This window comes from Lutjanus erythropterus, chromosome 2, assembly GCF_056507025.1.
Source record: "Lutjanus erythropterus isolate fLutEry1 chromosome 2, fLutEry1.hap2, whole genome shotgun sequence".
NCBI lineage: Eukaryota > Metazoa > Chordata > Actinopteri > Lutjaniformes > Lutjanidae > Lutjanus > Lutjanus erythropterus.
Window position 1 is genome coordinate 38443979 of NC_139318.1, and position 13132 is coordinate 38457110.

The window sequence follows — 13132 nt, forward strand, 5'->3', positions numbered from 1 at the left end:
AAACAAACACAGGACTTATACCCAGTAGGCTGGGGTTTCTGTCCCTTAAGTTACTAAACTTACATAAGTCACAACAAAATGTTTTTGTTTATGTACCCAAACTATGATTTTTTCCTAAACCTAACCAGGTACTTTTGTTGTTTAAACCTAAAACACACTGCAACCATTTCACAATCTTAACTGGCAATGAAACTGAATCTCTATCCCCTGTCTTAAAAACAAGACATGGTCACATCCAAATGCACAGGGCCGAACCATATACAGTATCCATTACAAGAAGGCTTTTAATTTGAGATGAAATTATTTGGTGGTATTCATGACGGACACTTGCCTCATGGCAAAGCTTTATTTCTGTTTATGCTCGACTCAGTGACTCCAACACAAGGCCAAAAGTGACAGTGCCTCTTGAGTCGAGCGTTACCTCTTGCGGAAGTTGTTCTGGACTGTTTACACCTATCAAAGATGGTGTTTAAAAAAAACAATGGCCGTTTAGTAGCTGGTGGCTCTGGCTGTTGCCATCTTAGCAGGACCTGACTCTGGATAACTCCTGGAACCTCCACATCACTATTCAGCTCCAGATGTTGCTGCTTGTCACATTTTCATTTTGAAAGAGCAACAGCCAGGAGGGAAACTCCAACACTCGACTGACCAGTGGTGTAACTTCATCACTCACAGAGTAAGTCAGTGACAGGCTTTCTCATATGAAACGGCAAAACTCTCCCCCAGGTACCAGAGAATAATACGTTTATGGCAAATGTAAAAAAACAGGGAAAATAAAACCACTCTCTATCTTTGAATAAAGACCTGCTAAACATGCCTATTATAGCCTGCAACAATTAATCGAATAATCAATGAGTTGTTCTGATAATTGATTAATCTGTTTTAAGTTATTTTTTAAAGCTGCTACGGGGAATTTTAACTGGTTATGAAACTATTCTCTATTTATCACTGATGACCTGCATAATTAACAAGACCATCCATAAGAAGACTGTCTGTTTCTGTGTAGTTGTTCTTAATGCCTACTTGAAATCTGATGAAAGAAGCCTGTGTTTATTTTTCTCTGATAATTACAGTGAGCGGTACTTCAGCCAGTTGAAGAGACTTTTAATTTAGATAATTTAATTTTTGACAACATAGTGGGGAAACCATTGCTTTTGTCCACAGGGGGCTCCAAAATCAACAAAATCCTTTTTTTTTTTCTTTTTTTTTTAATTTCCTCTGTGACAGTAAACTGATTATCTTTGGGCTGAGGACAAAACAAGATATTTGAGGATGTTACCTTGGGCTTTGGGAGACAGTGAGCAACATTTTTCACAATTTTCAGACCAAACAACTACTTGGTTAATGGAGCAAATGCCAATCATATCAATAACATAAATAACAATGATCAATTATGAAAATAAGTGCTATAAGTGTTATAGATATCAAATTAATATTACGAATAGAATGAGCGATTCCTCTCCCTCTCATTATGATCCCCATTTTTGTACTGTCCTTAATGTTTCATGATTAATGTTTTGTTCACAAAAGCATTTTATCTTTTAAAAAAGTAGTGTTACAGTAGATTTTAATTAGCTGCAATTCTAGATATATAAATTGCAATATTTTTATGTGTTTTTTCCAGACCATATAGGCTGGATAAAGAGTGTATGATCTCTGTCTCCCCCTCTCTGCCTCTCTCTCTCCCCTTCTTTACATCTCAGCAGTTCAATCTGTGTGTGAAGGGGGACGTGGCTGCAGCTCAGTCCTTCTGTCTCCTCTGTGGACCCCTCTGTCCCTCTGTCTGTCTGTCTGTCTGTCTCCTTTGCTTTGCTCTGGAGCGACCAGAGGCGCCTCCAACAACTTTTGCATTCGCTGTTTCTGTTTGTTCGCCTCATCTGTTCCTCATTTCCACCATGAGCAGACAGGGAGCGCGTTACAAGGAGCGGAGAGCACAGCAGCAGCGTCAAGGTGAGCTTTATTACTACTGTAAATGACTTCAATAAAAGTTACAGGCTTCTTATAGTGTAATAATCAGCATTTAATCGTTTTATTTACATCATTGTTTGCGTGTTTAACCATTTACCAAATCACTTACTCAATCTTAAACTCCTCTAAATAAAAATAATGGCAATTCTGAACATTTTACATGCATTTTCTCTTAAAGAAACCAATTAAAAGGCAGTTAAATGTCACGGTTAGATCACTGTCAGGTTGTAATTCCCGACAGAAATATTAGGGGACCATTTAAGGATAAGGTTTTTAAGGTTAATTCCAACAATGCAGCTCATACCGTATTAGTCACAAAATATAACCTTGGATTTGCAGGATGATGCATGAGCCATGTGGCGACATAATTAACCTTCCTGAAGAAGTCATTAGCATTTATTAGCGCAGCGCGTGTAATGCCAATTACCTTCAACATCCAGCCAGTTGATGAGAATAATTTGAGGCATATTAGTCTGGCAGCTAAAGCAATATTCTTCAGCCCACATGGGGATTCTGCCATTTCACCGCGGGACTAATTTGTTTCTTTTCATTCACTAAATTGTTTCTTCAATAGAAAATGTCTTCTGTCATGTGGTGTCCGAAGCCAAAAAAAAAAGTTAAATGAATGTAATTTAGAGAAAATCAGGTGCAGTTTCTTTATTGCAGCAGTTTGTCTGGAGTCTCCTCATGTGCTGTGAGATCAGCAGAACTGCTTCTTTAGTTTCTATTTACTCAAAATAGAAAAGCTAAAGTGTTATAATAAGCATAATAACAATCAGCGAGTGATTTTTCAAGGAAAAAGGGCAAAATTTTCTCTTATTTCATCTTCAAAAATTTTAACATTTGCTGATTTTCTTTCTCATACATTACTGTGAACTTAATATCTTCAGGTTTTGTATTGATGCCCGGATTAAGTTATGCAACATTAAACTAATGAAAATAATCATTAGTTGCAACCCGAGAGATGTGTCTCTGGTTTTATTCAGAATATCCTCAGTTTAATCAGTGAAAAATATTTAAATCTCTTAAAGCAGTGATTCTCAAACTCATTTTTCCAAAATATGCCCCTTTGAAATATTTTTCAGCCACATACCCTCTGACCAGCAAAAAACATTTTTGGTAGAAAAAAAAAATGTAAGTATATAGTATATAAGTAGGTACAATACAGCACTTCTCCGTCAGTGTCAGCTCAGTGAAGTAAATTCCATTACTGATTGTATTTTGTTGGCTCTGTTTTTCCTTTCTTTTTCACTTTTCTTGATTTTAATCTGTCAGTCAGTATCAACGCTCTGCTGCCTGCCTCACAGTGAACATGATTGCTGCTTTCTCATTATGTGAGGCTTTACAGCTGCTGACAGTTTTTGGCAGAACAAAAACAAAAAAATGCACCTAAAATTATATTTTTATTGAACTTATTATATGATAATTATTTTAGCAATAATGCACAACGGCTTTTTTACATTTTTAAAAAAAAGTTCATGCACCCCCTGCAGTACTCCACAGTACCTATAGGGGCACTGGTATGCACATTTGAGAAACAGAGTTGGGCAAGTTACTGTAATTAGTAATAAGTTACATTTACCAGTTACTTCTCTGAAAAGGTAATCGATTTGTTTTAACCAGTTACGGCATTATAAATTTTATTGTGTATTAAATGATTGTTTTTATTCGCTTTCTAATGCACACAAAACTATTTATTTAAGTTAAGTTGTATTATTTCAGTCTAGCTATATTGTTTTAGTGGCAGCTGTCAATGTTTTATGTTATTGTATCATTGATAGAAGTTTTAATACTCCTGACCACCAGAGGGCAGCAATAGCAGTAGTGTCTCTTTTAGCAACACCTTTATTACCTGTTAATCAAGCGTTGAAACAATAGTTAATAAGTAATTATACAGTGACCAATCCCTACTAAAGTGTTTATTTGAATTTTATTTATTTTATATGAATCACTGAGTTTAAATTGAAAAGTGCAAAAGTGATGAAACATGAAGGAGAAATGTTAACCTGGAGTTTGACCCCAAAATGAATCACCATAGAGCACTGTGTGCTTCATCTATGTATTTTTCTTTTTGTAGCTGGCCACCGGTGTTGATGAAACAAAGAAATCAGCGCAGGATGTCTTGGCGTCTCTAGTCTTTCTCTCTGAAATGGAGCTCTCTTTGCAGGGCTCCCCTTCAAATCTGTCTAAACTGTTTCACAATACCAGCATGATGTTGAACACCAGTGGGAATTACACCAACGATCAATTCACCGATGTCAACCTCTTTGAAATCCTGGGTCCACAACGATCTCCCTTCTTCCTCCCTGTGACCACCGTTTACCTTCTCATCTTCCTCACCGGCTTATCTGGTAACGCGCTCACATGTGCGGTGATAGCGAGGCACAAGAAGATGCGAAACCCCACCAACCTCTACCTGGTGAGCCTGGCTGTGTCGGACCTCCTGGTGCTTCTGTTCGGGATGCCCCTGGAGATCTACGACCTGTGGCAGAACTACCCCTTCCCGTTCGGCGAGGGCGGCTGCTATTTCAAGACCTTCCTCTTCGAGACGGTCTGCTTCGCCTCCATCCTCAACGTCACAGCTCTGAGCGTGGAGAGGTACATAGCCGTGCTGCACCCGCTCAAAACGCGGTACCTTGCAACCAACCAGCACGCCAAACGGGTTATCACCATCGTTTGGCTGGTGTCGATGATCTGCGCTATCCCCAACACTTCGCTGCACGGCATCTTCTACCTTCCAGAGAAGATGGAGGAGTCGGCCATATGCACTGTGCTGAAGCCCCTGTGGATCTATAACATGGTCATGCAGATCACCACCGTTTGCTTCTATTTCGTGCCCATGATCGTGATCAGCGTGCTCTACCTGGTGATGGGGCTTCATCTGGGCAGAGAACGGCAGGAGCACAGCAGGAGTCTGGGAAGCAACTGTGGCAGCAACACCCGGGGGAGGATCACGGTGAACGGGCGCAGGAGGCAGGTCAACAAGATGCTCTGTGAGTTTTCTTCTTTATCTCTACATCTCTTCAGAAAACATGCATTACTGTGAAAGCCGCTCTAATCTGCGTTATCAATGCCAAGACATGTTCCCAAACACAAAACACAAGGAAAACACAGAGCAGAAGGGATTGAAGTTCTGTGTTTGGATCATTTGTATTCTGGAGGGAGTGTTTTTGTAGCACATCTTCTAAGCTTTGTGGCTCGATGAGATTTCTCTTACAGCATTAGCATAGTTCGTAGATAATTCATCTGTTTTGTTCTGTCTTATCAGTCCATTCTGTATGAGGAGTTTCATTCGAGTTTGAAACATCATTCCATCATCAAATACTTCTTTGTCACGCCCACCAGTGCCTCATGAAGGTACACAAGGTACCTTTTAGTCTGCATGCAATGTTTCTGCCAGAAGGCCCTTTTAACACATGCTTACTGTTGTGAAACAGTCACATCTTGAAAAGGTTTAGGCGCCAAAATTATCGCACAGCCAAAAATGAGTTCTGCTGTTCAAATAAGTTGGAGCAGCAATCTATTTAATACACAGTCTACAGTTGAGAGGATTTCAAAACTAAAGTAGAGCATCTGGGAGACTTCATTTTCTGCACGCTAGTGACTTTCTTTTGCAAACAGATGCCTGAAGAGGTATTTCTAAGGGTATGTTAATTAGGCTGCTCTGTGCCCCTTTCCTTTGACTCTTTCCATAACAAATAGGAATTCTTTTTTTCCAGGATGTGTCAAATTTGCTTGAAAATTTCCTTCTCTTAGACCCCTCTGTTCTCTTTCTGCACAAACAGCTCTTCCACGTCACGCGGAGCTGTATTGTTGTAAAGCACCATACAGTGCTGGAGACATGTCGTGATAATGAAAAGGGGAAAAAAAAATTTTGGAAAAAGGTGTGAAAAGAGTGAGACTTGTGACCCTGGCAGGAAACTGGGAGAAGGCAATGAAAAACAGGTCCACTGCTCTGAAAATACGCGACTGCCTGCCAGATTCCAATAACATTTTGCTCAATTTAACGGATGTAAATATTGACTCCTTCCAAAAGACAATAAATGATTTCTTATGCTTTTGGTTTCACACAAGCCTAAATGTCACCTGACTTCCTCCTTTGCTCCTATAATAATGGACCCTGCTTGAAGCCCAGTCCTCCTTAGATAGTGTTGCAACACCTGTCAAGCTTTAGTTTACAGTTTACAGTGACAATGGTGGCACAGACTGATGGCAAAAATCACTTTGTGTAATTTTCTGTCAGACATGCCATGAGTTAACCCAACTTAGACCTGAGAGAGAGAGCCAGAGAGAGATGCATAGTCGTAAACCCACTTTGACTCTGCACCGGCCCACATCCTCCTTGTCCCTTGTTCCCACGTAACAAATCACAGTTTAGCACCTGGGAATAAGCCATACATTCTGCAGAGGTAGAAAGCTAATGTTAGTTAGCTGGACATGCTAACATTTGCAGCCCACGTTAGGGAAGACATTCCTCATATGTCTGCTGTTGTGTTTTACCTCTTTGAAAGACTACACAAAAGCGAAGACTGTCCATACTCATGAGACTCTGAGTATTGCTCTTGTTAGCACCACGCACACCAGCTCAACGTGAAGAACAATGCAAAGCTCAACAGATCTGTGGTGCCTAGTTACAGTTGCTAAGCTATGATTGGACAGTTGCTGTTTGCAGGAGGGGTTTAGTGAAGGGTCAGTTACTACAGCAATTAGAGGTGGGTTAAATTCTGTACATTCTGTCATGTAAGTCACATGACACGAGGCACATGAAGCATGCAACATTATGTAACTTAAAGGTTTAGATAACGTTGCATTTGGTTTCAACCCAGGACGTGAACCTCCACAGACGGACATTCTCCCTCTTTATACTATGTCACCTGACGCAGATGCATTTACAGTGAGGTTACCAAAAGTCTGGTGTGTCAGACGCCAAGGTTACTGGTTGCGTGAAAAAAACATTGGTATTTGAAGAATGGGCTGATGGGTTGGAAACATTCGTCATTAAAAATTCTTTCACCACATGTAATAAAATAAGCTGAATTCCTGCAGCAGGAGTCATTTTAAAGTCCCTGAACACTTGATTCATCTGAATTAGTTTCTTTGTGTAAGTGTTAGAGTCCCACAAAAACTTATATATTATGTGCCAAGGTTGAGGCATAGCTGGTATTTTCACAGGAAATGTCAGGTATTTTTAAAGCCATCATCAGAATTTAACAATATAATAATCAGACTCTGGTGAAACCTTTTATTTTATGGTGCCAGTCAAAATGAAGATTGCAACAAAATATCAATACACAATTGTGATATTATGTTTTGTGATACTGTATTGATTCTCAAAAACACTGTATCATATTTTGATACCTGCAGAGATTCGTCGCAGTGGTTCTTTCTGTGTTGTTTAAACACCTGACCGCTAGATGGCAGTGTTGTCACCTATCTTCACTGCTCTGATTGCATGCAAAAGTAAAGTGTTTTAAATGTTTTTTATATGACAGTTTTCTGAGAATGGACCGGTCGCACAGCAGACATTTCGACTTGTCAGACCAGGAAAACACAGGTGGACTTAATAACAGTCATTTCGGCTCAGTTCCATTAAGTGTCTCAGTAACAGTGACAGTGAGCCAGCATGCACAACAGAAGTGGAACGCAACACTCATTAGTACACCTGTACTGAGTTTTCTAGTATGACATGTCAGAATGTCTGCTGTGCAACTGGTCCATTAGATTGAAAGAAATACCATTTTATCACCGTGCTCACAGTACTGTAATATGTTGAATCTGACCCCTGTATCGTTACACGTATCATATCGGCAGATTCTTGCCAATAAACAGCCCTATTCAAAACACACTCAGTCTTGATGCTGCTAGTTTTGAATTACTAAGGATAAATATTTGAACAAACACTGGATGAGTTGCCATTAAATTAGTTTCAGGCATTCATCTCCTTATCATGATGAACTGCTATCCCTCACAATTTCCTCTAGTGCCGTCATGAGATCTAAATTTTAATTACAATATTTATAATTAAAATTGTTTCCAAATATTTGCTGTATTATGAAAAATCCCCGCAGAGCCTTTAGCTTCTCTTTGGGTTAGTGCTAATCAGTAAGTGTTAGCATGCTAACAGGCTAAACTAAGATGGTAAACCTGCTCATCATCACTGTTTTTGCATTACAGCCTCACAGCATTGTTAGCATGACTGTAGAGTCTAAGTCTTGTTTTTTCTTATGTGTTATGTTGCTCATTAAAGGAGAAATCCTGCTACTCTGACAATAATGCTGCTACTAGCATCTTTGAAATTTCTGTTCTATCTCATAACTTGTGTTATTGTTTTCCCATTTCACCTATATTAGAGTTCAGATGTTTTCAGAATAGCTGTCTGTTTATGAGTTGCAAAAAATCATTATGAAATAAATTTAAATTGAGCAATGTGTTAATGGAGTCTGGCAGGCAGTCACTGAAATACAACTTCAGAGTGCTTATTTCCAGAGCATTTGTTTTCAGGATAACAGGCTTAACTTTACACTGACAGATAGCTGGCAGTTATAAACAGCTGAGCAACTTACAGTGTTTGTCAAATTACACCATCATCTTGTGCTCCTGCGATGTTCTTGCAGCCTGTCTGAGCTTCCTCAAGTCTGAGGAGGAGGGGGGAAACAACTCGCTTCAAAATTAAATTTCAACCTATTTAATATACCGTCTGTGGCTCCAACTTGCTATTTGCGCCGCTGCACTCATTTTCAGTTTCATTTAGTGTAGGAGAGTCTTTCCAGTGAACCAAAATGCACAACAGCAGCACCCTGATTCTGTTTGACCTGAATGAACCTTAATTACCATCATTGCTAACACCTGTGTTTACCAGACTATTTAATGTCAAAGTGGCTGCTGTGAAAAGGGTCTTAAATTGGGTGCTTTATTTTTGGTATGTTTTGCAGAACAGGATTATCTATTAGTGCTGAAGCTGTTCCCAGTGTGAAGCATTTTGTCTCTTTTTGTTTCAGTATTCTGTCCTTAAATGTCACTTACCTGTGAGTGCGCGTCAGTCGGTTCACACTCACGCTGTGCAGCCAGTTTCTTCAAACCCACACGATTGTACTGAAGTTCTAGTGGAGATTACAAAGTTTCCAAAAATAGCCTTCGAGTCAGACAGAATTTTGCAGAAATGTGAATGAAGTGATGCACAAATCAGTTGGAATATTTCCATTTGATTTAATTATGCAGCTATTGCATCAAATGGAGTATTTCTCTGAGTGTAAACATCATACCGTGGTTACATCAGCTGGAACAAGATGATACAGAATGCAAATGTGAATCTGTCAGCGTGGAATTGGATGTTTTTTCAACCATTAAACTGTACTTAAAGAGAAAAACTGAAACAACTGTTCGATATGGAGTAAACAAGCAAATCTCACAACAACAACTGTTGTCTGGAAAAGAGAGAAACTAACTAAAAACGTTTGCATTTCTCACATTTATAAATATCTGTCGCTGCTTGGAGTCCCACCGAGCTCTCAACAAAGCCACGTCAGTTAGCTTGATGCCATATGTTCACCGCCGTAAACAGCCAAACAGCCTGCGTCTGCTGCACCTCCTTCACTGACAGCAACCACAGAGCATCAGTCACGGGTTATCAGGACAGGGATGTAAGAGTGATGCTGAGCAACTTCTGCTGCTCATCATGAGTGAAATTAACATCAGATCCATAAGTTTGTGTTCATCAGGACACTTTGTGTTCAGTTTAGTCTTAAAGTTTAGAGTTAAAGTAAATGTACATGACTGGATCTTCTACATTATATCTAAAACAGGCTCTTTTGGGGGCAAAAACTGTCTGCTGGTCACTTTTGAATTGTGGCTGTAAAAGTAACAGTGGCCACTGTGGCAATTACAATTATAGGATTATTCTCTTCAGTCAGTTGCTTCAAAGGTGCCTCTATTAATTGTTTTAATTATTTAATAATCCCCTAGTTGTTTACCTGATTACCTGATTGACTGACAAAATAATGAAGAATGTCGGAACTCCCCACGGCCCAAGAAGATGCGCTCAAATTGCTTGTTTTATTTGGGTCACATACACACAAAGATAATCATTTTACTGTCATATTTGACATGTGACTGCCCAATGTTTTGACAGACCATTATTCCAAAAACACAATAAATTAAAAAAATGTCCCAATGGACCGAAAAAAACATTTGTCTGACAGCCGAACTTAAAAAAAAAAAAAGGTCCACTGCTCCAAGGACTTATTCCAAAAATACACACCCTAAGTCTCCCTGGAGTGTTTAATCTTAATGTGCAAATGTCAGTGTAACATTCTGGATTTTGTCATGTTATTTTCTGTTTTATTTTGTAATGCCACCTCTTGTGTCTTTTCAGTTTCCTGTGTTTTCCCGCCTCTCATCAACGACACCTGCCCCTGATTACCCTCCTTACCATCCCTGTCTATATATACCCCCACCAGCTCCACGTCTTTGCCAGATTGTCTTTGTTCTCAGTGACTCTGCTTCTAGCTTTCGCTGTGTTAATCTCCCTGGATTGTTTGGACTTTGCCGGTTTATAGGATTGTAAGATTGTGCCTTTTCTCTGTCTGTTTTGTTTGCCTTTTTGGACTCTAGTAAAGACAGTGATTTTTGTTTGAACCTCACTCTGCCTCCTGTGTGTTTCTCTGCACCTGAGTCTCAGCCTTCCAGAGTTGTTACAGTCAGTGGACCTTCATTGTCATAGTCGGGTTATCTTCGTTGTCATGGTTACTGTAATAACTATATGTTTAGCAATTAAAACAGTCTGGATTGGTTCGGTTTAGGAAAAATATCATGTGGGTTAAAATAAGTATGTTGGGTCACTTAAGTTATGTGTGTAACTTTGGGGGCAATGGGCCTTCTGGTGTTTCTTTTGGGGTAACAGGCTGTCAGGCACTATTGAGATTTCAGAACAATTGGATGGCACATTATGAGAAACCACAGCATCAAATCATATTAGACCACCTGGAAGCAGAAAATGTTTTATATTTTTGCTTTGAATGATGACTAAAATTATTAATTAATTATCAAAATTGTTGCTGATAAAATTTTCTGCCAATTGACCAATCAATCAAATTACTTTTGCAGCTCAGCTGTGTCAGTAATGTCTGTTGCACAGCAATATCTATCCAGTATTTTCTAATGTTAGTAAATATTAGGCACCATTAACTACTGATCAAACCAGTCCAGTCCAGTCTGCAGTAGCAAAAACCCTCAGGTCAAAAGAGTTCAAAACTTTTTCATCTCAAGGACTTCCACAATAGATGCACATCAGACCACAGACATGAAGTTTGATTTTACCTCAAAGAATCGTCTCTGAGTAACTTTTCAAAACAGGCAACCCTGTTTTTTCCTCTGTTGTTCCACCTTTCAAAAAACGTCCTCCTTTTGCCCCTGACAACCCACTCAAAGACCCCTGTTGGTCCCCAGACCAAGTTCTTTTTAGTTCTTCTTTCAAAGCTGCAGGAAACAACTAACAAAAACTGGATGTAGTAAATCAGGGCTCTGGATCCCCCACGTGTCCTTCGCCATTTCCATCAAAAACGCATGAAAACAAAAAAGAGCATCAACAGTGTTTAAAGACTCCCTCCAGTGAAAATCACATTTGTTATCTTGCCATGTGGTGTTTTTCATGTGTTACAAGACATAACAGGGGTGAAATAAGTTGTGAGCACAATGTCTGAGCATTTCTTGCTTTGAAACTGCAGTGAGCAAGGGAAGCCTAAAAAAAAACAAAACAGATTCAGTGAGGCTGACTATATGATGTCATAAACCTGAGGAACCAATCTTGTTAACTGAGGAGGTGGCGCTTTACATATCACTAGCGATGTTGCCCAGCCCACAGGAGAAGCTGAATGTAGCTTGTTACCGTGATTTGCTGGCAAAACAGAGGAGAAGTCAGGTACGGCTGCGAGAGGGGTGGGGGTGTGGCTGTGTGGAGAAGGTGGGGACTATTTGCATATTCATGAATGCTTTAATACTAAATGAAGGCAAGGGGTAGAGCTGTATGCAAGCCATTTTAACAAAGTACTTGAACTTATTGCAAAAAACCCCATCAGAAACATTTTTTCTTCTTGCAGAACGTTTTATATTGTTTACAACACAACTGGAGGTGGACTGTAACCTTCACCACAACAACATGCTTTTTAAAACAGTCTTTCTCTTGTCTCTGGCCTCGTCTTCTAGCGATCGTGGTCGCTGTGTTTGGAGTCTGCTGGGCGCCCTTCCACATCGAGCGGCTCCTGTGGAGTTCCATCAGCCAGTGGACCGATTTGATGCACAACATTTATCAGTATGTCCACATCCTGTCGGGCGTCCTCTTCTACCTCAGCTCAGCGGTCAACCCGGTCATCTACAGTCTGCTCTCCACACGCTTCAGAGAGTGTTTCCGAGAACTCGTGTGCTCCCAGGCGGAGGACAACAGCTCTGTCAGAGACTCGCCGCCGTTCCCCAAGATCTTACTGGATCCCTCCGTGTCCAGCTCCAGAGCTCAGGCTGAGGGTAAGGACTCCAACGCTTTCATCCCTCTGCTGTCCCCCAACATGACGCTGAGCTTGGACACTGCCATCCTCACATGTGCATGTAAAGATACGACCTGCAAGACCTCTGTGTTCTAACTGAGATTTCATTTGACTAAGCTTACCAGCAGAAAATGATTTAAAGGAATAGTTTGGCATTTTTGGAAATAAACATGCATGCTGTCTTGCTGCAAGATAGATGACAAGATTGACTGTCATATCTGTTAAATATGAAGTGACCACCAGGACGTGGTTAGCTTAGCTTATCATAAAGACTGGACAGAGGGGGAAAAACTAGCCTGGCTCTGTTAAAAGGTCACAAAAGCCACGTACCAGCACATTTAAAGGAAGAGTTCACTTCCAAATCAAAAAGACATAGTTTTGAAGATATCGGCTTTCGATTTCTGCCATCTCTTAAATATAATGGAACATTGTGGTCAAAGTGCAAAAAAATACATTTGAAAATTTCAATACGAGCATCTCTTTCCAGAAATCATGGCCTGGTTACTTACTCTTCAGTAACCGGGTCATGATTTCCAGAAAGAGATGTGACTGTTTTTTTCATTTTTTCTTTCTTTTTGTGTCTGCTTTGAGCACCACAAGCCGAGTACCATTTATGTACATTATGTTTG

The 13132-nt window shown here is 39.9% G+C and overlaps 1 protein-coding gene across 1 annotated transcript; it reads left to right on the plus strand.

Annotated features, from left to right (window-relative positions):
- The first annotated feature begins 4043 nt into the window (after positions 1–4043).
- nmur3 (neuromedin U receptor 3) lies at positions 4044–12890 on the plus strand. The gene is made up of 2 exons (XM_084745637.1): positions 4044–4961; positions 12169–12890. The coding sequence occupies exons 1-2, from the start codon at positions 4118–4120 to the stop codon at positions 12597–12599; spliced, it is 1275 nt and encodes a 424-aa protein (XP_084601763.1). The 5' UTR covers positions 4044–4117; the 3' UTR covers positions 12600–12890.
- Positions 12891–13132: the final 242 nt, after the last annotated feature.

What these genes read in the sequence shown, in the direction of transcription:
- nmur3 (XM_084745637.1), top strand. Translation starts at nt 4,118, where the DNA reads ATGGAGCTCTCTTTGCAGGGCTCCCCTTCAAATCTGTCTAAACTGTTT. An exon ending in GCAGGTCAACAAGATGCTCT is followed by an intron (nt 4,962 to 12,168) that starts GTGAGTTTTCTT and finishes CTCGTCTTCTAG; the next exon opens with CGATCGTGGTCGCTGTGTTT.